This window comes from Anomalospiza imberbis, chromosome 4, assembly GCF_031753505.1.
Source record: "Anomalospiza imberbis isolate Cuckoo-Finch-1a 21T00152 chromosome 4, ASM3175350v1, whole genome shotgun sequence".
Taxonomy (NCBI): domain Eukaryota; kingdom Metazoa; phylum Chordata; class Aves; order Passeriformes; family Viduidae; genus Anomalospiza; species Anomalospiza imberbis.
This window is the reverse complement of record NC_089684.1, coordinates 5865977-5893211: the sequence shown is the minus strand read 5'-3', so window position 1 is coordinate 5893211 and position 27235 is coordinate 5865977. Positions and strand designations below refer to the sequence as shown.

Below are 27235 nucleotides of genomic sequence, written 5' to 3'. Positions count from 1 at the left end.
GAACGCTGAGCCGGGTCCGGCTGTCCTTGCTGCTCTTGGGTGTGAATGATGTGACCCAGACCTTGTCAGGTTTGCGCTGTTGCTTGAGCTCCTCTGCCTGCTGAAACAAATGTGCCGTTCTGGTACATTTACACTGTGTGGGTGCGGGCTCCTATTAAACGCCGTGTGCAGTTTTGGGCACCCTGAGGATGGTGAAGGGCTTTGAGGGGAAGCCATACGAGGAGCGGCTGAGGCCACTTGGTCTGTTCAGCCTGGAGAAGGGGAGGCTGAGGGGAGATCTCATTGTGGTCAACATCTTTGTGAGGGGAAGAGGAGGGGCAGGCACTGATCCTTCTCTGTGGTGACCAGTGACAGGACCCGAGGGAATGGCCTCAAGCTGTGTCACGGGAGGTTGAGGTTGGGTATTAGAAAAAGGCTCTTCACCCACAGGGTGCTTGGGCACTGGAACAGGCTCCCAGGGAAGCGGTCACAGCACCAACCTGACAGAGCTCAAGAAGCGTTTGGACAACATTCTTAGGTACATGATGTGACTCTTGGAGGTGGTCATGTGCAGGGCCGGGAGCTGGATTAGAGATGATCCTTCCAACTCCGAATATTCTGTGATTCTGACAGAATGGCCGTTTGTAAAGGAAATGGCCATCTAGAGTAATCTGCGGGGACAGTTACTAAATGAGCAGCCCCCCTGTTGACCTCAGTGAGCAAGATCCCCATGGGTGAGCTGGCCTGTACCATGGCAGGACCTTCCCTTGGACAGGGCTTTCACCCACCTGCATGGTGACTGTCCCTGGCTGCCCACAGACCTGCCTTGCACAACAGCGCTCTGACGCTGAGGGCTGATTTTGGCTTCATCATCAACTTGCAGGTCAGTTAGTTTCATATTTGTACATCGACCTTCAGAAGCAGAAGTCAGATAACATTGGAAGCTATGTATTCCAGCTTCTCATAACAGGTACTAACCTACTTTTTCAGGTGTTATCACCAGGTCTGATGTACTGAGTTTTGCAATTGCAATCTTAATTTGAGGAACAGGTTGTCCAGAGGAGTTGTGGAGTCTCCCCCACTGGAGATACTCAGGAACTGACTGGACACAAGCCTGTGCATGTGCTCTAGGATGACCCTGCTTGAGCAGGGAGGTTGGACCAGGTGACCCACTGTGTCCCTTCCAACCTGAGCCATCCTGTATCTCCGTAATTGTGGAGGCCACATCCTCTTTTAGGAGGGCAAGATGAACATTTGTTGTTGGGAAGATGAGTAGTGTTTGTTAATATGCCACGCATCAGCTGCATGTAAGGATAGCTAAGCTAATTTTCACTAACATTAAGGAATTTAATATGTTCTTCTAAGGCTGAATCGGTAGCTGGGAGAAAATCTAATGGATTTATTTGTGTCAAGGACCATGAATTCTGCCATAGAACTGTGTTGCATGGTACACACCAGCCAGGAAGCAGGTGTAATGTTATTTTGAGTGGCAGTTGATTTGCATGTCTCACCTTCAGTTGTCAGCAGGTGTGGGTAATATGTTTTGTTGTTACCATGAGAAGTAAAGGGAGAAGTAGTCTTCCATAAAATAGAGAAAATGAAATAGCAAGTTCTTTAAGTCATTGCTCAGGAGACATTTTTCCAGTCTCTCCATGCAGTCATCCTGCTGAGTCAATAACACTGAAGTTCAAACATGTTGCTGACAAGATTTCTTTCAGTCAAGTCAAACAAAAATAAGTACTGCTCTTGCTTCTGGTGGTATATAAGAGAGGAAGATGAAGTGAGGATTTCCCAGTGAACTCAGAAGGCTGGTCTGTAAGTGGTAATTGTATGTGCTATAAATAGATGTGTTGGGTTATAGTTCACACAGGACTTGCCTTGAAAAGACTTGACATGTTGGACGCTTGAGAGACCGAGTGTTTGGACTGCAAGAACCATGATAGTTTCAGTTTAAAGTAAGGGTCACCACCCTTCTCCCAGGTTCAGGTGTCCTCCCAGCTGTGTTTCTGCAAAAATACTGCCTGATCTAACTAGAAAGTTTAAAATTAATAAAGAATTATGGGGCTTCTCCTTTGCTTTCCTTTTTTAATGGTCACCTTGTGGGAAAATGCTGATGTAGGGATGTCTTTTGCACCCAGTTAATTTACAGCCAGCAGCACCAAAATGAAACTGAAAGTTTTGTTAGCACTTCTGAGAAATGCTGATTGCTATCTATAATCTAACTTTTCATTCCCAGAGAAGAAACTAAGAGCATAAAAAAGGAGTGAAGAAAATGCACAGGTCAGAAGATGGACAAGGGGGATGGAGGTAATATGTTTGACCCCTGTTAGAAAAAAAAACATTCTGTTACTTAGACTTGATGCAGGCACTTACTATCATCAAGACATTGGCAGGCTTAGAACAGTGGGCAGAAATGTAACTGTCCAGGAAGTTTTGTTTTGTGGAAAACTTGGAGGGGGAAATGAGAGCATCTAAAATTTGGGCTTCAGGGCTCCACAGGAATATTTAAATACTTAACTTTGCCTTGTGGATCCAGCTTGTTAAAGGTTTGAATATTTTTGAGCACACTCATTTTTATCTTTCACTGCAGCCCAGGAGCTGTTAGGAGAGCCAAGTGGTTTTGCTGGGCGGAACAAGATTCCCCTTAGTGTTTGTTACGACTTGCCTCTCTTCCTCTGTTTCACAGTTTCCTGGCAGTGCTTTTTACTGATTTGCAGGTGTTCCACTTACAGATAATTGTACATATGTGTGTTCATGCTTTACTACATTACTCTGCAGCATTTGGATTACTTTATGGGACTAGAAGCTTAAAGGTTGCAAGATAGCAAGAGTTACTGCATGGTTCTATTTCTTGAAAAGAGATAAGATTGCTGTTTTAAGGTTGTGAAAAATACATGAGCTTTTAAAGCAGGTGAAAGTAGGAATGATCAATAGCAAAGGTCAGCATGGAGAATGGAGCTCTCCTTTTGGATTTCAGTTCTTCAAGATACAGAGCTCAGAGCTAAAGTCACTGAAGTCTTAACTCCTCCTCTGAACTCAAATATTGTACTACCCATACAAATTAATTATCTTATTTGTCTCCCCAACCATAAAGGAAAAATATTTTTTTACTCTTAGTATTTTTTTATTCCTTACTAACGTTATGTGCCTAGTCAACAGTTTGTATACTTTCTAAAGAGTGTAATACCATTCTGCAGACAAAAATGAAAATTTCTAGGCCTTCTTTCACTGTCTTTATTCTCTTTATTCAAGAGAATAAAGCTCTTGTACTTCCAAAACAGTGTAGAGACATTTAATATTAAAATGAGTATCACAGCAAGGTTAGGTGTTGATTGGAACATTGGCTACTCCCAGTTAATTAATTAAATTACATTCAACAAAACCAGAATCAAAAGCAATGAGGAGTACAGGATATATTCAAATTAAAATTGCCTTGCAAATTCATTGATACTGATTCAACTATCTGTAATTGCTTTAGGAGAAATGAAGAGAAAATGGCAAGAAAGACTGAAGAAGGTGGAAGAACTAGCATCTCACTATGAAAGAAATCCTCTTCCTACAGTTTATAGACCAAGACTGTCCAAACCATCTATGCCATCCTCTGTTTGGAAAATATTTTCTCGACAGGCTGAAGCTTTTTCTTATGTAAAATCCTGCAAAGAGGTATATTACACGTTAGGTGAATGTCTCTACTCTTTATATACTTTCAAGACTGAACATAATTTAAAATTGCTGTTGGGAAGTGAAGTCTTTATCAGTTTACAAGATCTTTTTCTTCCCAGTCCTGAAAGAGCTAGTTTGTTGTTTTTTTTTGTCTTTGTAGGTCATGTTGCACTGGAGGTATCTCTAAGAAGCACTAGTTCTGTTCTAACATACAAGTTGATATGTGGTGTTAACTTTGAACAATAAAAGTGCTTTTTGGGAACATTGTAGTGATAAATTTGTTCCTTCTCAAGATGAACAAGCCATCAGGGTGGGCAGGAAAATGGGAAGGTAGTGAGAATTGAGTAGAAAGAAAGAGGAGGAAAAAAAATGAGAAAGAAAAAGAGATAAAGAAGAGGCAGAGACTAAATAAAAACAATACAACTCTCCAGTGGCATCTGAGTAGCAAGTTCAGATGATTAGAAATGATTAGCCAAATAAATATTGTGTGAAAGGTATCCTCTGTTTTCAGTTTGACACTTGTCAAATTGATGGTTATTTTTAAAGAAAGTATTGTATTTTTCTCTGTACCTGTTTCAGGTATTTAAGTAATCCTGACAGCCTGTTTTCCAAAATGGGTTCTCACTGGCTTGGCAGTAGTTTTTTTCTATTTTCTTCTCAGATTTCCATTTTTGGATCTAAACAACATAATGTCTGAAGAATATTTGCCTATAAAGCTTATACTGCCATCATGTCCATGAGGCTGCTCCTTTCAGGACATTGTTCCTGCTCCCTTTAGATGCACTTGATATTGATCAGAAAAAACCAAGAGTTTAAAGAGAAAACAGTTTACATTACTGCACAGCAAAGAAGAGCTTCAAAGTTTTACCTGTGTAACTGAAATCAGAATGATGTTCTAAATTAAAACTAGATGCTACTGAGTGTGGAAAAGGATCTATTTATAGTTCTCTAGTATTTACTAACCTTTAATAGATGTCAAGTAGGAACCTAGGAAGATCTAAACTGGTTTTTTGAATAAAACTAACAAAAAGCATTCAATGTTTTTATTTAAAAAGGATGTTCATGTGTTTGCTTTGGAAAAGAACACACAGACTGGACAGAGGTTTTACCTTGTGACAACATACGAACAACTTTGGTTTTATTACACGTGAGTATTTGAGAAGGTGCCCTGTATGTTAGTAAAAGTTAGTGGTATACTGGATATCCTACCTCGTAGGAGCTATCACTGGATAGGTATTCCCAGAAGCTCTCTGAGTAGCACAGAGCTGTAACGGGTTACCCGAGGTTTCATCTTGGCAATGGGAAAAATCTTCATGAGGACAAAACAATATATTCTGTAGTGGGTTTCAGCTTTCTTTTGAGTAGCAGGTTGCTCTTATTTCCTGTGAATTAAGTACTCTGTCTATTGAACTGAAATTTATTAACAGAAGATTTGCTTTTGCTGTCAGCTTTCCTCAGGGGATCATACCAACACATGACAAAAACATACTTCTCTGACTAGTCATACCACTTCCAGTGGGCGTTACTGCAGATGTCTGGAAACTGATTTATGGATTTGCATTTGCATGATGTAGTTCCAAATATTGACAATTCAGTCATGTACTGAACTTTTTCTCCCATTTGTTTCTTTTATAATAAAACATTTGGCTATGAAGTAAAAGAAACCTGAGTCAATTTTTATACTTAAAGCCTGATCTTTTTCTGAAACTGACAATGAGATTATTTTTTAATTTAGTTAGAAAAAAACTCCATATAATCTCTTTGTTTGTGCTAAAGACATATGAGTGATAACTTAAGTTTTTTACTGTAGTTTTCATAGTTCCTTGAATTCTCAACATTTCTGTATGTTTTATAAGACTAGGGGGGCGTGGAGAGGAGAGTACTCTACAAAATTAAAGTCTAGGGCAGACAATCTTTGCTGATACTTGATGCTGATGTTAGTTACAAATTTTTCCAAGCATTATAGTGCTACTACATTTTTAAAATATGGATGGTTGATTGCAGAATGAAATATGTGGGATCCTTGTTTGCAACTGATAAGCATGTTTATCATGCTCATAATGTTTATCATGAGAGGTTGTGATTTGTTTTTGTTTCTCCTTAGCCAAGGTTGCAAAACATGTCTTATGCATTGCTATGAAGTAATTCCTGAAAAAGATGTTTGCAAACTTTATTTTGATTTGGAGTTTTACAAACCAGCAAATCCTGATGCAGATGGCAAGAGTATGGTCATGAAGTTAATTGAGGTAAACTAGAGCAAAGTCATGCTGTGGATGAATATGATTTCGTTGATAATTTAATATGAAACCAAAGTATTTACCACTTTATATTGATTATGCTGTAGTAAAATTAAAAGAATTGCAGACCCAGTGATTATTTTTAATTAAGTAAAAATACTGTTTTAATTAAAGCAAGGGTTTAGTCAAAGCGAGACAAAAAATTTAATTGAAAGACAAAAATAAAGAATGATGGCTGTTGGACTGTTTCTAATCATGGCAGATTTACTGACATGGTAGGTTTTCTTTTGAAGGTTGTGTTATGTGCTCTGCTATTTCAAAGCTGTAAAACTGAAGGAATGTTTAGGTACTCTTTAAAGTAACATCAATAAAAGTTCCATTCATATATTCCTCAGTTCATTCCCTTTGCCCAATGGTGGAGTCGTGTATCAAAGCTTAGATGAATCTCTCCTGAAAGTTTCTTTAGATGACAGTTCATTACAATTTAGTTAAATGATGATGTAGATAGCATCATGTGACTGCATTTACCAGTTTGGTAGCTAAAATTAAATACCTTTGCTAATTATCAATTTTATTAAATAGCGCAGTTTCTATTTTATTGCCATTTTTTTGTAAATGAGCTCTCTGCAAGTTCAGTATGGCATTCATACATTCATATGTTTTTAGAAGAATATCTTCTGTTTTAACAAGATCTCATTGTGAGTGGATGTCTGTTTGTGAGACTTCTGTCACCTACATGTCTCTAGCTAGAAGTGAACAAAAGTAAAAGATTATTGAGGTATTTCCTTCATAGAGAACCCTTAATTGATACAGAATCTGGAAGGGTTTATCCATTGTGCATCAACTCTGAAATGTAGAGATTCCTCAGGTTAAGAAGAGGATTTTGGATTTGCCAGCTGGGGGATCTGAGCTGCTAAAACCCAAAGCTTCCAGATCATTAGGTTCTAAGTCCCAGTCCTAAACATGAGTAATCACTAGCTTGGGTTATGAAAGGTTTTTTTTAGAGCTAATTTAGAGTGAAATCTGTTTTCTGCTCAGTTATTGTTTATTGGGTTGTAGCAATGAATTAGCTCAATCATAACAGTGAATTTGCTCACCAGTCCTTTATATCATGACAGCCTCCATCTTCCACTCCTGGTGAGTCTGCATTGCAAACATTGTCACTGTGGGTGGGAACTGCTTTGTGGTGGAAAAAAACCTGCAGGGTAAAGCCTCTAACCAGACTTTGACCTGAGAAACTGAAGTCCTTCTCAGCTTTTCACTGCTAGTTAAGTGTTAAGTGACTTGCATATTTAAGGAAATAAAGTCTATGTCAAACTTGGTTAGAACTTTATATGGGTTAGTTTGAATTAAATTATTTGTATACTCAAAACGAGGAAAAAAAAGATCTTGAGAAAAATGTAGAATCTGAATTTGTGTTAGGTTTTATAGATACAACTACTAGAGTAAAAACAACATAATTAATGTGTATAATTTCAGCTTGTCAGCCAAAAATTAAAAGAATTTTATGATGTAAATTGTTCATCAGAAGATGTCTTGAACTTGGATTCTAGTACTGATGAAAAATTTAGTCGGCACTTAATATTTCTACCCCAAAAGACTGTATTTAAGGATAACACTCATATTGGTAAGTGTGTTCTTTTCTTTTACACCTAGAAATAAAAGGTGAGGTTTTGACTTTTTACAGTGCCATCTCCCATATGAGTATTTATTTTAACTGAATTATATGTGAAAACAAATATGTATTCCCAGCATACACATAATTACTATTTCATTAAGCCTCATGTTTTCTCATCTTCTTCTTTCTTTTCCTATAATTAGCAATGTGTGTTTGCAAAAATGTAATTTTTTGTGCCTGTATGTTTTATTTACAAAAATACTGATTTCTATGAAACTGGCAAGTCTATGACTCCTTAATTTTCAGATTAATGTCACTCTTAACAATTAAAACTGCTTCTTTTTGCTCGAAATGCAGTTAATTTCTGCTCGGCACATTGTCAGAAAGGCAGGACAAAGATGATTTCAAGCCACCTGTGCATAAACATGCTTAAGAGAAAGCTGAAAGCAATTTAAATTGCAACTCCAACACAGAGAATTGCCAGTTTAGGGTTGTCTTGACTCATTTGTGTGCCCCAGTAGTCCTGTAATGAATTATGAGGATGATGATTTTGATGCTTGATATGCTGTGTCATTCCACTGATATGTAGCGTGGGAGGAACAGTATTTCATATTCATTCATGTTACCTGTGGAAGCTTCATCCAACAAGTGCAGAATCATCCTTGCCAGTATTCCTTCCACTTCATAGTTTTTTTCCCCCACAATACAATGTGCTGTATTTATTCTCTTCTCTTGCTTTATGGCTAGAACTAATTTGGCCATGGTTTTTATTTGTCTGTCTTTGGTTACCATCTAGCAGAGCCTGGGGGTACAATGGGAGTTGAATTACAATACTGGGAGTTTGAAAAGTCATTACAAAATACTTTTGTAAAAGTAATTTGTTGTTTGAGTAAGCTTTGGTCAAGCTCTTACATCAGTAAATACATCATGAAGCTGCAAGTAAACATTTCAATCGTTCGGAAAGTTAAAATTAGCGAAAGCAGTAGTGAGGGGAACAATATCAACCTTTTTAGAATCCTAAATGTGAGCTTGTTCGTATTTAGGGTTGTTTGGTTTTTTTTTAAAGACGTCTAGTACAAATTTTTATGAGGCATTGGTTTCTCAGTCACTGGCCAGAACCATTCTATACAGTGGGCTGGTCAAAATATTTCTTTTTAAAAATCCAGAAGGGCTAAAAAGACCCCGAAATTCAACCACTTCCACCTTGGCTGTTTTGAAAAATGTTTGCACAGAAACTCTGTACGTTCTTTCTTGACTCATAAATGACGTCACCTGCTTCTGGCCTTTTTTGGTTGTTTTTAAGGTAACTTTGTGAGAACCATTTTGCAGCCTGCCATAACATTAATGGAGAGCAGGACTGTTGTGATTCCAACAGAAGAAGCAGGGAATGTTTTCCAGTGTTCTGCAGGAGCTGGATTAGATGGTTCTCTTACAAACCTCACAGCTGTTGAAGATGACTCTAAAGATGGGCCAGCCATTGCTCATGAAACAAAGGCTATGGGAATGCCACACCAGGGAGAAAATTTGGATTTTTCCTTCCTAATAGTAAATGATAAAGAAGGCAACAAACAGCTTTTTGTGGATCTAGGTAAGTATAAGTGTTTTTAAACCCCTTTGGGATGCAACAAAGGCTAAGAATAAAATGTTGCTTAATCTTCAGTTGCTGTTGTCCCTATGGTCAGACTTTAAATACATGCTGGAACTGTCATCATAAGTGCTATACCTGAAAGGAACCTTAGCTTCACAGTCTATGGAACTTCTAATGTTACCACATTTAATGATTTTGTTTTGAAGTTTAAAGTAATTCTTTCCACACAAAACTAATTTTTTTCTGCCCTTAAGGCTTTAGTGCTCCCATTTGGATTGAAAGAGGATAGCATATACTGCATTTTTGTTATTCCAGTTGAATTAGAAGCTGCTTAATAAGGGAACAAGTCTTACAGGCATGGCTTTCTGTATTCCTCTACATGTATGAATTGAGTCTTCTTTCCCTGTTTGGAATGGCAGTTGTTAGCTTTCAGTGATGGAATAATAGAAATTTTGGGTTGGGCACTTCATGGCTCAGCTGGGCATAGCCTGCTCATGGTATTAAAATGTCACAAATCTCCAGGAGCACAACACCCATAGTCAAACTAGAGTTTGAAAGTTCCACCCTTCTTTGACTCCATATCTGATTTTTTTTCTTTTTGCCTTATCTCAGGGAAATAAAAATAGCTTAGCATGCTTTTGCATAGCAGTGTGTTACATATTTCAGGAATTTACCTTGGGTTTTTTCTTCAGACTCTTCTGAAGACTTCCCCATTCCTTCAAATTTTTCTCATGGAATTCAGGATCACTTTTATTGTGGGCCTCTTCAGTATGTCTGATCTATTGAAGTGTAATCCCAAAGTTGGCTACAGTAGGCTTCCCTGTTACTGAGTCAGAAGGGTTACTTTCACCTACTGTTCAAAATTCTTAGAAGCATATTTGTGAATGGAGTTTAAATCAAAACAATCTGTTTCCCGTCTCACTTTCTAAGAATTTGATGTTAGTTTCCCATAATTAACCATCCTCAATATTTATGTTATACACATTACCTCAAAATTGGAAAGCTAAAGTCAAAATTGCTGAACGATTGAATTATATAATGAGGCAGCAGTGACAGAAAGCTTTGTGTTCTTGTATGGCTCCGTAAGTGCTTTTCTCTTCATGAAAGTCAAATGCAACCTGCAAATAAAACTCAATCAATTATTAGATAGATTTCTCAATCAATTATTAGATAGATTTTGCAATGTTAACCTACCTGATCATTGTTTTGTTGTTTGAGATTGGAATTAAGCTTTCCTGATACACACCTCAGAAAAGTTATGAAGCAATCCACAGAAAACAGAAAGTTTGATTCAGTTCTTTCTGGTTAAAATAATTGTGCAGCTTTTTGGGCTCAGTTGTATTTCACAAAGTTATTGTGAAAGAACCAATTTCTTGTCCTGAAGGGAAACTTCTAACAATTATGTCAATATGATTAAAATGCCTGTGTAGAGGTGTTGAGCATTTGTCTTAATTATTCTGTAACATAGAAGTGTACGCGTGTGCATGATCTTGCTTTGTTGCATTTCTTCTATGGGCTGTGAGCCAGTTAGTAACAGTTTTTGTCCATTCATTAGACTCTTAGCTGGACCTAAGGAAAATAGTTTAATTTACAAGTGCTCAGTATCTTAATTCCTAGCCAGCACTGCCCTGTTAAGAAATATCTGTTTTCCTGTAGGAGTTTATACAAAGAATAGAAATTTCCGGATGTATAAGTCATCAAAAGCAGGAAAAAATGTGATTCTGAAGATAGCAGAGGATAATAAGTTTGTCCCCAACTGTGAAAAGGATGTTTCCTTGGAAGAAGCATATTTTCTTTCCTCTTTAATCTGCAACGTTGGGTAATTACTTAATTCCAGTCAAATGTACAGTATTTTAAAATATCTATTTTAATGATAATTCTCCTGTAGCAGTTACAAATAACTATTATGAACAAGCAATTATTAATTCAACATTGTTACAGTGTAATTTAGGAGTTCCTATTAGAATTTCTTGGTTTAGAAGAAAAAAATTTCTTGGGAGTCTTGTTCTTTCATTATACCTGCCTTCAAATGTGTTACAGCCTCTGAATTGTGCCTCATTTCTCTATACACACTCAAAATGCCAAAACATAACCATTGTTAAGTTTGGTCAGATTCTGTGTAGTTCTGGATTTCTAGTCAGTTAAATACAAGAAGTCTGAATATTTTTCAAAGTAGGATAAGAAATACAAAGAGTTTCTGTCTGTGTTTTCTTGCATACCAGACTTCCCATTTGATACAGACCCATCTGTAGTGTGGGTACTTGTACAGAAAATAATCAAGTTTTCTATATCTAATCTAAACCTCTGATATTACATACCTTAAGAAGACCCCAATCATTGCTGTAGCAAAAAGGTTAAAATATTAAAATAATATTAATATTTTTATTGAAGACTTATTTTTGTTCTGACTTCAGGTCTTATATCCTGAAATGTTCGTTATCCTGAACTGATGCCAGTAAACCACACAGTGTATTCAGATCATAGGCATCAACTGAATCCACCATAAATATGGATGAAAAATTCTGCTGTGTTGAATTTAGACTTCTGTTATCATCTGGCTTCCAGTTAGCAATATGGCAAGGAAAAGCAGATCATTGTAGAGAGAAAGAAAAGAAAATGAAACCTTCCAAAGCGTATATTTGCATAAACACTACATCTAGAGCACATCCTGCTGCAGGAGTGTGGACCAGCAGTTGTTAAATGAGTGGGTCCTGAGACTTTGGCCAGGAACCAAATGTTGCTGCTGGGGAGGAGGAACCCCTGTCCTGTGGTGGGAATCAGGGAAACTGCCAAAGCCAGAAGGGAAAGTGCTCCTGGAACCGAGCACAGCGAATCACAGGCTGGTCATGCTGGCAGGGACTCCTGGAGGTCTCCTGGCCCACCCGTGGGCCCAGGGCTGTGTCACGTTGTGCCAGCCTGTGGGATGTTACAGGGAGTTATATTGTACTGTGTTATGCTGTAAGAATCATACTCTCTTCTTTGCATTCTCCCCTTTCTTTAGAGCGAGTGATGACATAAAAGTTCTGTCATCTGGCTTTTCAGAGGAGAGAAAAATGTCTGCTTATTTAAACAGTAAAACTACCAGAAGCAGCAGAGGTACCTCAAACCTTTTCTACTGCATAGAAAAAAAAATACTCTTAATTTAGATGTTCTGTGACTTGTACACCTGGTAATTTCTAGGAGGGCCCTTCATCAGCTGCCTTTCTGCAGGAGGCAGAGCACATCTGCAGTGAAGGATGCTCTGCAGCACCTGAATGCCACTGACCCTCCCCTCCTGTACCCACAGCTGTCTTGCTTTGTCCCAGCTCCCTCTGCACCTTGGGGGTGGGGGTGGCACTGTAAAGATCTACAAGAAAGTAGCAGTGGCTTTATCCCTGGTTTCATTTAAGAGTGTGATGTGATTCCTGTCCATTTTCTGCCTATGGTCTATATAAAGTGTAAGTGTTACAGCGGCGTATTACAGTGGCAAACCCTCTAACAGTGTGTGCTTGTGGCTTTTGGTTTAACAGATCCCATGGAAGGTTACCAGGGTTCACCATACCCAGAAATTGATAATTTTGTTCGTTCTTTGGTTAATAAAGATGGGCTACAAGGAGGTAAGGAGACCACCTTACTATTTACAAATGAGTCCTCTGCAACACCATTTCAAAAGAATTTAAATAATTAATTTTTTTTTCCCTCAGGGATACGACAATGGAGTTACTTCTCTCTCAAAGAACTACTTATTTATGATATTTCTGGTTACCGTTGGTGTGAAAACATTGGAAGAGCTCACAAAAGTAACAATATAATGTATGTTCTTTAACTATTCAGTTTGACACAGCTTTAGTTATTTTCCTGTTCAACTGTTATCCTCTAGAAATGCTGAAAAAACTCCTATGGATAGAATCAGCAACTGTTACTATTTTTGCTGCCTTGCTGTGTGGTGATACAATGTTTTAATTACAAAAAACCGCCTACAAAACCAAAGAAACTATTTATCCCCTCCCCAAGTTTACTTTGTGATAACTGGACTTTTATGTCTAATAATTCTATGAAGTAATCTTCACAGTATTTAAAATATGGGCCCAAAGATGCTAACATAAAAATCAGAGTATGTTAAAGCTATTAAACAATACTATGATTTGATACTTCCCAGCGAGGAAGCTGAAAAATAAGAAAGCAAGCAGACTGCTTTTAAATTAATTTACAGTGCTTCCTAAATTACATTCTTACGTTACTAAAATGACTCTGTCATTTTAGTAATTGGGAATTGCTATTTTAGAATGGTAATTCCTGCCACATGAATCAAGATGAGTTTTGCTAGTGACTCTACAAGGAGTCAGACTTCCTATAGTTTTAGCAAAATAAATGATGGAAAGTCAGTTTTTTAGATTATATTAGAATTACAGTATATAATTAGTATAAGTATTTTAACTTTAAAATAATTCTATGTAACATTTAAAATCACTGAAACATAAGGAATGTGTTTCTGAGGAACAAGGATATTCAAAAAACCCCACAGCTGGATGAACTTGCTGTTTCTCAAGTGAATTGCTTGAAGTTTGGTGTTTCTAAAGCACAGTTGAAAAAGCTGGGCAGCCTAATCAGTTGACAGAAAACAGTGATTTTATGTGGCTTTTATAATGAAATTATCTGTAACAGCAGCAACAAAATCTTATCTTACAGTTAAGTCCCATATGATCATCTTAATTTGATTACTTTCTCTTCCAAGCTTAATGAAATAAAATTGACTAAATTTGGCTTTCAGACGTTAAGTCTTAAAAATTTATTTCTTTAAACTTAAGAAGCCTGAAGTTTACTAAAAATTGTACAAAAAAAGTATGCAGTAAGCATGCCAAGAGTATGAGAGCCATGTCCATAGCTGAGGACAAGCAAAACCTGTTCATCTAGAGTTTCCTACCATATGAATTCACTTCATTTATGTACTGTTACTAAAAAACTAAATAATTTCATTCTTAGGATTCTCGTAGATCTAAAGAATGAAGTCTGGTATCAAAAGTGTCACGATCCTGTCTGCAGAGAACAAAACTTCAAATCACAAAGTATGTAGCCTGTGATCTCAGATATACTTAATAGGTTTTGGAACGTTAACTTTAATTAATGTCTTATACTTGATTTAGGTTTTCCACTGCCGCCTGGGATATGCCTCCAGTCTCTTTTCAAAGAGGTATGTTTTTGTCCTATTGAGATGCTCAAGTTCTTGTGAGGCTCTGGAAGTCCATGGATATTCCCACTGACATCCCTGTCTGCTGGGAGAATGCCACACAGTGTTACATTGGTATAGAAGTCCTCAGGGCAGCTGTGCTGGTGTGGTAGTTCCATATATTCATTTTTAAGTTCTCCAGCAATGCTAAGTTACTGGAAGTGTCGAACTTCACCTGGAACTAAAGACTTTCTGTTTTGATGTGAACAGCAGATCCCAATGTGTAAGCCACAAGGCCGCTCCGGGTGCAGAACAGAAAAACTGCCCTAGTTTAGCTCAGCTTTCCATGCAAGGTAAAACAGAACTGGTTCTGGAGCTCTTGAGTCAGTCAGAGTCAAATCTAAGTCAGTGACCCTCATTTCTGAAATTCATTTATCTCCATTTTAGTGTGCTAAAGCAGCATGTTTCCCCAAGCAGGCAGAATATTTAAACTGACCTGATACTGCACCTAGACTCTACACCCTGAACATACAAGTTTTTCCAGTGCTTAGGCAATAAGAATTGGTATTTTTTCAACTTTTAAATTTAACTGTATAGCTCTAAATATCATAAAGCAGAATGGCACGTTAAGCTCTACTCAAGCAGCTCATCAATAGCTATTAGTTTTCAGAAAGTGTCATTTAACTGTATTTTCAGGTTCTGACAGTATATTTGAACAGACACTTAAGTTAGTCTTAACCTTGCATTATTTTATGAAGCAGTATTCAACAGGCTACTTGTAGGGTGCTAGAAAAACAGTGGATTTCTACTCCTATTAAAATAGGCTTCTACAGGTTAATGTGGCCATATATGAATATGCTGGAAAATACTGTAGCGTTGGCCAGCTTTCTGCAGTGTCCATTCTGTGACAGCACAAACTTCAAACTTGCAGAGCAGCTGAAGGTATCAAGAGTATTTGCATATGGAGTAAGTGGTGTTCTTGTTTCTCAAAGGAAGAAGAGTCCACACTAATGGATGACAGGGGGCACACAGAAGGAAAAGTAAATCCACATTCTGATGTGTCAGCCTTGTCAAAAAGCTCAGTACCTCCAGAGAACAGCTGGTCTCAAGACTTCCTGTTGTCAGACAGTGAGTGGGAAAACACACGTGACGATGCCTATTTCCTAGAAGCTGCTGAAGATGTGGAACTAGCTGAAGCTGCAGATGACAGTCTGAATTATGCCATGGAAGAAATCCCAGATGAAGTTCTTTTGGAAGCTTTAAGGAAAGAAGACCCCTACACTAAAGAAGGCAGCTAAGCACAGGCCTGGCTAGCAGTGAATGACACTTGTGTGTCGCATGCTGATGTGAATGTTCCTGCAGGGTGGTTCACAAGCACCACTCCAGAGCTGTAAGACAAAGAATGGAGTGATTGGATGAACTTCAACAGGCATGAGGAGATCATGGAAGATTACATGGGAGCTGAAGAGAACTGGACTAAAAAACTCCTTATGGATGCTGCTCCAAGCTTAGCACTTTTAATGCTCTTTGCTGTACAGTTTCTATTTTATTAGTTGTATGTCCAAGTTTTATTGAGAAGCCAACAATTTATAGACTTCTTATTTCCATAAATGAGATGAAATTATTTATTTGAAATAGAAATTTAATAAAAATATTTGTTTATTCATCTTTGTTCAACCAGAGTCTGTGTTTTCTTTATGAATATATTCCTCTCAAGATTACTTTAACAGGATAAGATTAACGTCCAACATTGTTCAGAGTACGGAAAAGTTTTATTAAGTGTGATCACTATTTCCTTTCATTGATATTGGACTATAAAAAGATACAATATCAAAGTTGCTGACTTCTTTTAAACACTGAAACAAAATAGAGTAACAATGATTAAACAAGCTTTAACAATTTTAATCACTGTTCCTACTGAATGTCTGAAAGTCTTAAAAAGACACTTAATTTTTCTTTGATTCCTGCTCCTTTTGTACAGCCAGAGCCTCTTCCAGCTTCATATTGATACTCTCAAAGTGCCTTTCTGCTCCTAGAATTCTCCGAGACTCCACCAGAAGAGCAGGGAGGCTGGAAGTTCCATACTGTTGATAAGGAAATAAAATTACAAGGCAACATTTTTAACTTTTGGAAATATAACTTACATATCAGTATTTATTTTTCCTCTGAAGTGGAGCAACACGACCTTTAAAAGTGAACAACAGCCAAAATTAGAGTGTCTTCCAAAATGTGAGGATTTCCCTTACACATGGCAGGTGTGGAAGCCTTGTCCACAGAAAATACCATGCCAGGTCCTGGGTACGACAGGAACAGGTTCTAAAGCTGCATGAGAAGCTACTCTGGTCATGACATACCAGCACTATTCTCAGCATTAAATATCTTACATGGAAGTGCCAGGGCTTTTCCTGCTTTTGAACAATAACAATGCAAAAAATTAGTTACTTCTGTCCCACTGTTAATCTTCAATTTCTATAAAGAAGTTACAACTAAGGACAACTGTTTCATTTCTATGTCTTTTGAATTCCTGGATACTGAGAGCAAGGCAGCAGGATCTTCTCTGAAATACTTCAGCTTCTAATATGAGACCAAAAGAACAAATGAGATGCTACAGTAAAGTTCAGCAGTGATTCTCAAGCTGCTTCCACAAAGACAATTAACAAAATACTGCTACTTAAGAGATGTTAATAAATAAATTCCATAAATTAAAATAGAAACACTTAGAAAACCAAAACACATGCAGAATATGTACTTACTACCACTTTTTCTTTTGGCCTTTCTTCTCTATAATCCAAACAGTCTTGCTGTAGCTCCTTTAAATCAGTAATTAATTCAATTGTTTGCCTCAAGGAAGATTTCCTTTCCTGTAACTCAGCATATTCTCTTTGTAACTGTGTCAGTTGTGGTTCAGCTCTGAAAAAAATCCAAGACTTTCATGCTTACATCTGCATATTTATTGCATGAATAACTATGACTCTGTTTCCTCTGAAGGAATTCTTAAAAGGTTTGTCAGAAATACAAATCATAGGTTACTATGGAATAGTCCTTAGGTAGAACACGCATAGTACTTAAACAGGGGCATGAGTCCAAATCCACCAAAAAGACCCAAACCTCTCTTTTGCGTCTGACAATGTACCCACTCTTTCTTAAGCATTTAGGTTTTTGAAGTGCAGTTTCTTAAATACAAAGTATTCTGCTTCTGCACACCCCTGCCTGCAAAGCTCAGTTGTTCAGGATCTATAAACTACCTACACCTCTGCTAAATAAACTGGAGTGCTTGATCCATTAAAGTAGCACTCCAAAAACTGAGCAACAACAGTGATTTTCATACAACAGGGTTGCAGGAAAAAATGATCAAAGGATTAAAACACAACACATAAAAATGTGAAGACAGTTTTCAGGGGCTTCAAATAGTTCTCTGAGAAAAGTTTGTCCATAGTACTGCAAAGAAAAATACCTCTCATGGCCATAGAGAAAAGGTTTTTACCCTGTTTTTGTGGACCCAAGCCCATGGTTCCCTACAATGTCACCTTGCAGGGTAAGTTACAGGGGATGTTAAATGCAGCTTCAGTATAAAGCTTGTCACTACCAACCCAAGGGATTTGGTTCTTCCAACCACATAATTCCTGTGCTGGGTATCTAAATGACACTTAAGATTAATGCCAAGTTAGAGAAGGGGAATTGTGTGGCCACATGAGAAGGAAATAAACCACATACTAAGAGCAACCCTGACTACATGCAAAGGTGAAATACAATCTCCCACCCCAAAACCAAAGAAGTCCTCTGTATTACCTTTGTAATTTATGATCCAGCACCTTTGCAATTCAAATCCTAACACTAGTGTTCTTCCTATGAACATATGTTGTGTAACACCCTCCCAGTATCAAGTTAGCTAAGAGAACTTGCAAGAATCACTGTCTAGACAACTGAAATATGTAAAGGAGAGGTTATCATGAGCTTTTGTAAAAACAAAAAGCAAGATAGTGGTAATTTCATCAAAATAAAATGAGAAAACAAAAAAAAAAACCAAACTTTTCCTTCCGAGTTATAAAATACCAGACTCTTTAACTTCTTCAGGCTATTGCTGTGCATCATTGAAACACACCCAATTAGCTCTTCTCTGACTTGCATCAGTCGCTGCCTTTTCTTTTTGATGCTTGCTATTGCCTGAAACAAACAGTGAGCAAAGTCTGTAAAACAGTTTCTAAAACTTCAAAGGCAAACAACTCAAATTTCATTGCCTTTTATTTCTTTGAGGTTTTATGCTGGTTGTCATTGTGGAAGATTCTAAGATACCAGACCTGATAAACTGCCATATGTTACATCTATATTTGAAACAATTTAAAGCTGTTTAAAATGTCAAACTCTAATCTCCATCCAAAATTTTTCTTAAGAAACAGTGGATTTACAAGCATACAAAAGGAGATTTTACATTTAAAAATGAAAATTAATGTGAATGTAGGTTCAGGATGATTGCCATAACCAAGTAAGCTTTCTTTAATATAACATACAATTAAAAAAATAACACTTGAAATTTATCATAAATTTAAATTTAGCAACTAAAAATTTAATTTTAAACAGATGTCTAAGAAGCAAAATAAGTATAAATCTGAGTGGCTGTCAATGCTAGGTGTGTATTAAGACTTTCTTTTTGCATGCACAGCAGTTTACCATATCACCCCAAGTCAACAAGACTTTAGCACATTAATTGTTACTTCCCAGGACAAGCTTTATGTTGACTATTTGTTAAAGCTATTTTGCCATTGAAAATTTTGCAGATGTTAATTTGGGCAGAAATCCACAGAGTGCCTAAGCTGCTCTTAAATCTCTCTTCTGTAGGGCATTCACCTCTCCCTGATGAAACCACGGCAATGTTTTTCTGCCCTTACACTAGTGCCTCCTTCTGTCAACATTCCCATTGCACAGTCAGCAAATTCCTACTTGCTATAAATGAAGAGAGGAACTGTCTTCCTCTGAACAAAAACTCTGCATCTATTTAGGGAATGCAGCTGCCTGAGCCTTCCCTTCTTTAAATTAAGCAATCCCATTCTATCCTCACAGGTTGCTATCTTCGCTGCTCTCCTAGATTTTATATTCATTTGTGTTTCTTTAAGGTTAGTTCATTATTTAAACTGGCTCTCCAGAGGCCTCACTCATCTAAAAAAAACCATACCAAAAAGTCAAAAGAGTAACTGACATGCATAGATCTTACCATCCTAATGTGCACTCCTTTTTACACAATATAGCAGTATACATCTGGAGTTTGCAATCCACAACATTTACTCAGATCTTTTTCAAAAAACTTCGTGTGGTTCCCTAACCTCTGTTGGTGCAGTAGATTCTGAGTACAGTACACCTTTCTGTAAATTATTTTGTCTGTTCCAGTCATTTCAATGGACATTTCAATGTCTGTTCTCAACATTTCAATGCCCACAACTGTATGCTCTACAATGTAGTGATAGGTATGTATTTACCTTAGCATTTTTTTTCTTCATATTGTTTAATTCCTGGACTCCTGTTATCTACAGAAAAGAAGAATTACAGGTTGACAGGTTGAGTTCATCACTATCCTCCTAAAAACATGGTTGCAAGAATTACTTTGGAATAACTTAAAAAGTTGGGGTTTTATTTTAAAAAAAACAACCCTGGTTCAAAGGGACATCACTGGTTGTGTATTGTTTCTTTCCTGTCTCCTCATGCCAGAGGAAAACTGTTGCACAAAAGGAGTTAGTGCAAATAGTACTCCTTGTACCAATTCCTATACCTACCTTGATTTTTCTATATCTTTATATAAATGTATAAATGTGGTAATTCCAACACTTGTTACTTCTAATGAACCACTCATAACTGTAGCTTCAGTACTTAGCCATTGTACTTGGCACAACTCCTGCAAAGTTCTGAGTTCATTTTACTCATCATAATCACCTTAATCTTTCCAGCCAACAAATCACAGGATGGCTCAGGTTGGAAGGGACCACAGTGGGTCACCTGGTCCAACCTCCCTGCTCAAGCAGGGTCATCCTAGAACCCATGGCACAGGATTGTGTCCAGATGGTTCTTGAATATCTTACACTTACAGTTATGTTCAAAATGTTAATTTAAAAAGGATGATTTCCCCTGGAATATGTTAGAGGCCTTCCTAAGAAGTCACTGAGACAGCAGAAAAATTAAATCCACCTTTTAAAACTCTAGTCAATGAGCTTTGAAAACAGTGTTTGACATAGCTGTATGCTCATTTAAATTATGCAGCTCGCCAGTTTTACTACATAATGATTTAAATATGACCAATATTTTGGGATTATTGGATGCTTCCCTATTCTCAAAAGGTGACAATTTGGCAAAGTACTTGCATGACCCCAGTGTTGTGTCTAGAGGCAATTCTTATGAAAGCCTGCACAGAGGCAGCCAATCATAACCTGCACACGACAAATTGAGTTTTCACATCGCTTATACTAACAAGAGACTGGAAACTTTTGCAGCTTGTAAAATGAATGTGTAAAGGGCAATATAAAACCATAGGTATTTTGACCACAAAACTGATTTTATCTCTGGTGTACTTACAAGATCAGTCATTTGATCCTTGAAAGCAGAAGAAAAGTTACCGATAGCCTTTCTGCAAATGTTTGAGTCTATGCTTTGTCTGGAGAAGTCAGAGGGACAAAACATATTTGGTTAAATAGAGAGGAAACCTCATCCAAAACCCCTCCTTTGAGTAACAAATAAAACCCAAAGTTAAGCAGCTAGACAACAGCAGTTCTTCCATATACTAGCAATAGCTTCATTTCTACCTTGAAAAATACCAGCTGAGATGTGCTGTTATTGTTTGGAAAAATATCAAATCCCTGGAGACCATGTCAAGATCACATGTTAAGAAACATTTGTATCACAGACTTAATAATCATTAACATCAGAATGTAACCATGCAGTACTGATTCCCTAAAGGAAAGCCCATTAGCAAAAGCACAGATATTTCTTTTTAAAACTTTGAGTATCTAGTCATGGAAAAGCAGAATATTTACCTGTAATTTTCTGCTATCTTCTCAACTTCGGCCAGAACAATATCCAGTTCTGTAATATCTCTAAGAGATCTCTTCAGCTCTTTGGGACACCAAACCTGTATAGAATGTGGGCTATCCACTGGAAGAACAGAATGAACATAAGCATTGCACAATTCTGGTACATGTTGTAAAACAATAGAAAAATTCTTGTGCCCATCATCAAAACAACCATCTAAAAGTTATGAGTATTTTAACATGAAATTTGAGAAGAGGAATATTCTAATTATTTCATCTGTCTTTGCCTAACTTTGATAGATTACCTGGGAACACCTTAGAACTGGGATTATCAATGATATGTACCTTAATTCTTATTCTTTATTGATTCAGGCAAGCCCATAACACATCAGTAAACTAAGTAATAAACTACATAGTGCAGTGTAGACTTGGTTTTTTGTGTTAAAAAACTATTAGCCTGAATTTTCGCCTTGCATTACTCAAAGAATCATGAGCTTTTATATTTATATACATTTTTTTATTAATACCACATATGTTTCAAAAACCCACTATACACAAATACATTTCTTTAAACTTTGCAATAGCATTATAAACCAATTCCACGAAAAGTTAAACCATGTTTCTTCACACACTCCCCAGTGTAAATCCAGAACTAAAACATCATGGGGTTCTGTTCAAAGGAAGCAAGGTAACACAAGGGACAGTTTCTTCCTACTGAAAAATGCCACTGTCTTGGAGCTCCCTGTCTCAAGGGTCTTTACAATGACAGCTGCGCCTGTGCTGCAGTCACGGGCACTCCAAGTTCTGCCCCACAGCTGCTGCTCCAGGCTTCCAGACCAAGGGATGTACTGACACCTCCTACAGCTTCATAACCATAGCTCCAGGCTTCCCTCCGAAGGAAACCGGGCTGACTTAGGGGTATAACGCACAGCTATGCTTTACCCCTTCAGGAGAGGAACAGGAAAGTCTAGGGATGCAAACCGTGGGGATCAAACAGGGGTCTATACCAAAACTGAAATTAAAACTTCCCATTTCTAGAAGCACTCTGTTGCTACATTCCAGAAATGAAAACCATTGAAAAATTTCAATCTTTAACGAAGAAAAGCTATATGGGAGTTCTGAAAAATGTACTTTACCAGAAGGATCTGATGTGTTCTTATCTGAAGGCTGCTTCTTTTTTGCCTGGAATTGAGTAGAATTTAGAGTTTCCTGTGACATGAAAAGCACATTAATTTCCAGAATAAACCCTAAGTTTACTCATCTAAACTCCTGAGAGATGACAATTAGGCAGAATGCAGAAAGCATTTCCTGACTGAATCATCAGCAACATTTCCTTTGGCCTGTTCCACCCAGTCTCAGCCCAGTGGTCACCCTGCTGCGGGACAGTGGGTGCCTGACCGCGCTGGCCACCGATCCGTCAGCCACTGGCCAGGCAGCAGGGCTGGAGACATCCTAAGGAGCTTAAGGACCCTTGGTTCAGCACGGTCATTGACCAGGATTAACAATTCTCTGACCAACGGTGCCTGCTCACCTTCCTTTTCACTCACATTCTGACCCGATCCTTTCCCTACTTCGACTACTTTGTGACACCACAACAGCACTTGTACAAAAGTGCTGCATGCATCCAGCCTACTGATGAAAGGCTAACACTCTGTACTGAGTGTACAATTCCAATAAATTTCAATACATAAAAAACTCTTGTTCCAACTACTGCACAGCTTCTTTTATCATAGGTTACTTTCTTGAGCCTGCAGAGAGTTGATTCCTGCTGTATGTCTGGCAGCTAAGTGGGCCAAAAGCATTTTACACTACTTGTGGAGTAAGTGTTCAAAAACACTCATTCAAGACTGAATGGCTTTTAATTCTAACACATATTCAAAATTAATTCTATCAATATTCTTTTTCCCATAAACCCATTTTGCTTCAATATCAAACAAGTACAGAGGATTCATATTCCATCTAGTATGCCATTCCTCGAGAACATATATTCCAGAAACAAGGAAGATAACTGAAAAAGGGAAAGAATATACTCCCAAATGAGCAAGAGACTCCTGTAGCAAGAGGCTACAGGATCCAGGAACACCTGGCCGTTATATTCCTTGTTGACGTGATGACTTGTAGCTTTAAGCATTTCACTTGGCCACCTCACTGGAATACTCTGAGGACTGATTATTTTGGATACAATTAAGCACTGAGAAACAAATGGAAGGTCTTTCTCTCCCCCCATCCTCTAATGCAGGCATGGCATGAAGTAAACTAAAATTAAATTGACTGATAATAATCATGAAACTTTTTCGGTACCACAGTCTCCTTAAGGGGTTCCTCTCCAGCACCAGCTGTGTTGAATTTCTGAACATCACCATTGGAGGGCTTTGAGTGACGTGGTTTTTTACTGGGAAAAGAAAAACATATACTACTACCCTCTGAGGAAGGATGATCTTCAACCATATATACAAAACCTTGTGTTTTGGGAAACATTTTGTACAGCTATGTCTCATACGAGTACTATTAAAGCTCTTGCTTGAATTAAATAGCAAGACAATTTCGGATTTAAACAAAATTTGATTTAACATATGTGAAATACACCAAAATTCTAATTAAAATATTTTTAAAATAATTTTCTTTGTTACATATAATAGAACAATATATAAAGTAGATATATAAAGTAGAACACTTTCCCCTTTAAATCTAAAAATCTAAAGATTAAGTTGAATGCTCACAATTTTATTTTTTCCCCACCAGACCGTCTGTCTGTATTTTGCCCTTGTGGTGCTGCAACACGACCGAGTGGCTCGTTTTGTGAATGTTCCTCTCCATAAGCATCCACAGCAGTACTGTGCAAAGGGTGATCTATAAAGAACAAAAAATAAACTCTATGAACACTGCTCCCATCTTTTAACACAAAGAGCACTGCCACCCATTAAGCATTTAATTAGAATATTTGTGGTTTGCTAACTAATAAAAAGGAAGTTCTTGTTACAAGTTCTTGTCATTTGAGGATTATGAAAAAATATATAGTGAAAGGTTGCATAGTTTCTGTAGCCATCCGCCTGCTATTTCTTTACAAACCCAAACCATAGGTAGCTCAGCATGCACACATGACATAGAGCAAGCAAAATACTTGGTACAGTTTATTTCAAGTCACTCTTTGCTATGGCATATGTAAACCTTCTACACATTCAAACAACTGCTTTATTTTTTTTTAGTATACATTTTAAGCTACTTTAGTGGATGTTATGAGAAGGCAATCACTGCTGCTACAGAATTATTTGTAAATGTAGAATTCTTGAAGGTAGCTACCAAAATAGGTTAGAACTCTGAAAAATTTAGGTTTTAGCATGCCTTCCACAGTATAAATTTCTTTTTCAAGCACACTGAAACAAAACTTTTGTGTTGGTTTACATTTGTGTCAGTGGGCATCCTTTTTACAGTCTAAACACATACCACAGAAATAAGGAAAACGCTTTTCATTTTGCAGCCTTGCTGTACAAAACAACCCTTTTGCTAAATTGTTTTTATAGCTCATCGTCAATGCTGTTCCTAAGCCACATTTATATTTCCATAGTTTTCTCAGAGTAATAACTATTACAGTTGCGAAACAGCTCTTAACATCTTCTCTACAGCTTCTAATTATACACTGGTTTTCAAAAATAAAAAAACCAGATAGATACAGCAGAGGACTCCACACAGAGAAGCATTTATGCCATCTAAATTGATTCTCTCCCTGTGTATTGAGGTCTCATTACACAATTCCAATATAAAGCATAGAAGCAATTTTAGTCCTTCACCAAAAAAATGTATGGTTATATGTTTTTTTTTAAAGTAACATCTGAAAGTGGCAGAAAAACACCCCTGCAAATGTCCAAGTCTGCTACCATGAATACTCTTACAATAGTAAAAATGTCACTTCATAATTTGTGCAATTTAATAAGTTAAGATACTGAACGTTGGTTTTTAACTGTAAGTTCTTACACACTGCAATATTATGATGTGTGAAATTCTACCGTTCAGACTATAAAGATGGAATAGCCAGTATTCTTCCATTGACTTTTATTTGCACATACTACAGCATTATTCCTGTTACTTCCTAAATCACAGAAAATAACACAAAATCCCATCTGTCTCTCCTCTCCATTACTTTCTCTTGCAAAGAACCAAAACCTTTTCCTAAGTAAGCACCTCAAGTATTTTGTCCATGTGGTTGGTTTGTGAAAATCATACATTAAATGACATTCAAGATAATACTAACCAAAGGAATCATCAAGCTCCTCGAGTTGATTTGTTTCTGCTACCTTCAATATCCTTGAAACATCTGGCTCCTCAAGCAGAAGTGATTTCCACCGAAGATTGGAGTCAGCTTTGTGCTCCTGGATGGGTATGAAATTAACAGCCAGTTTACCCAGCTCTTTGAATGCACAACAGATTAAATGTGACAATAAATTTCAAGAACATTTAGCTAGGACCATATTGACTCCTAAGCTATGACATAAGGATTTGAAGTATATTTTTGTCTCAGGCTATGAGATTTTTCCCTTAAAACAAGTGATGGAATAAAATGTTTCTGTTCTGCTATTTGATACAGTATTCTACTGCAAGCTTTGTCTTATTTCATAAATAAGCTTACAAATAAGTACATAAATAAGCTTAAATATGTACAGGCTTAGAAATTGTATAACACTCTAATACCTAGTTTCTATGATCTGTAGTCTTTTCCTTTTCAGGCATTAAAATATTTGTCCTTTCATCTCTATATCACGTAAATTTCCACCCTTGTCCAATTTAATTACTTTCATCTTAAGAAACCGAAAAGCTATAAAGTAACTTCTTATAAAAAAAGTGGAATTTGTAAATCAAGGATTACAGAGACACTTCTGTAAAGCAGAAGGGTAAGAGAGAATGACACTAGTTTATGAAACAGTTGTGAGCCATTCACAAAATGCACAAGTGACTTTCCTCTCTAGTTTCTGTGTATACCTGTAGGGTGAATTATAACCAGAAAAGACCGACCTCTGGAGCTTTTTTATTTTACCAGTGCTTAGCAGTGCCCCGGCATTCCTATTATAGTACCAAATGCCAGCTATTTTCCCTATAAATCTTCTTTTATGAGATTGTTTTTAAGCTTTTGCCTGTTCGAAAGTCAATGGTCCATTTTGTGCTACTCCTAAAAGGAAAAAAAGGAAACTCCACATCAGCAGCTCAAGCCTGCCCCAGCAGGGACTGCACAGCAGTTCACCGCGCAAAGTAAGCCCTGCATTAACCCCAGAGCATCCACCTCCAGAGACACTGCCCCGACTGCACAGTGACACAACACACAATCACAGAATATCCTGCACTGGAAGGGACCCACAAGAGCTTGCACAGGATACCCCAAGCGTCACACTCTTGTGCCTGAGAGTACTGTCCAAAGAGTCCTGGAATTCTGTCAGCTTGGCGCTGTGACCACTTCCCTGGGGAGCCTGGTGCAGCGCCCGACCACCCTGTGGGTGAAGAAGAACTTCTAACGCCCAACCTCACCCTTTGAGGCCACTCGCCTTGGTGCCCTCACTGGTCACCAGAGAGAAGAGATCAATGTCTGCCCCTGCAATCCCCTTGGTGAGGAAGGTGAGAGCACGATGAGGTCTCCCCTCAGTCTCCAGCTGAACAGAGCGAGCGACCTCAGCCACTCCTCACACGGCTTCCCCTCAAGGCCCTTCACCTTGCCCTCCTTTACCACTCTACAAAACCAAAACACCGACTGTTCGAATTCTGCCCTACGCAGCGAAACTTACCTCCAGCTTACAGCTGGTATGATTCTTCTTTATTTTCTTCTTGGAGGGCATTTCGCTATTCAGTATATGCCGCTGAATACAAAACCGAGGATGAAGCCAGTGAAAAACTGTCCCCGATACAACTCAGCTTTCTCCGTGCCGCTGCTTGGGAGAGAACGGGAAATCTTTGTTACTTCAAGCTGTTATGCCCAGCTCACTTCAAAAGCGGTAAAACGCCGTTCCCGCC

At 37.8% G+C, this 27235-nt stretch overlaps 2 protein-coding genes across 6 annotated transcripts; one reads left to right on the top strand and one right to left on the bottom strand.

Moving 5' to 3' along the window:
• Positions 1-56: 56 nt before the first annotated feature.
• Positions 57-15908, top strand: PRIMPOL (primase and DNA directed polymerase). 4 transcript variants are annotated; one of them, XM_068186959.1, is made up of 14 exons: positions 59-122; positions 2216-2286; positions 3458-3642; positions 4698-4789; positions 5747-5888; positions 7359-7506; positions 8801-9085; positions 10742-10904; positions 12087-12181; positions 12595-12681; positions 12769-12877; positions 14048-14130; positions 14209-14255; positions 15224-15908. In XM_068186959.1, exons 2-14 carry the CDS (start codon positions 2268-2270, stop codon positions 15527-15529), a joined length of 1761 nt encoding a protein of 586 aa, XP_068043060.1. In that variant the 5' UTR covers positions 59-122; positions 2216-2267; the 3' UTR covers positions 15530-15908. The 4 variants fall into 4 exon arrangements, with proteins under 4 accessions (XP_068043062.1, XP_068043060.1, XP_068043063.1 ...); XM_068186960.1 differs by lacking the exon at positions 59-122 and adding an exon at positions 1901-1940 and having other exon boundaries at positions 2221-2286; XM_068186961.1 differs by lacking the exon at positions 12595-12681 and having other exon boundaries at positions 57-122.
• Positions 15843-27235, bottom strand: CENPU (centromere protein U). 2 transcript variants are annotated; one of them, XM_068186964.1, is made up of 11 exons: positions 27010-27235; positions 25491-25608; positions 23962-24091; positions 23543-23633; positions 22378-22450; positions 21248-21365; positions 20790-20868; positions 19703-19750; positions 18334-18395; positions 16985-17141; positions 15843-16315 (listed from the first exon to the last, which is right to left on the bottom strand). In XM_068186964.1, the coding sequence occupies exons 1-11, from the start codon at positions 27058-27060 to the stop codon at positions 16178-16180; spliced, it is 1065 nt and encodes a 354-aa protein (XP_068043065.1). In that variant the 5' UTR covers positions 27061-27235; the 3' UTR covers positions 15843-16177. The 2 variants fall into 2 exon arrangements, with proteins under 2 accessions (XP_068043065.1, XP_068043067.1); XM_068186966.1 differs by having other exon boundaries at positions 22378-22423; positions 27010-27216.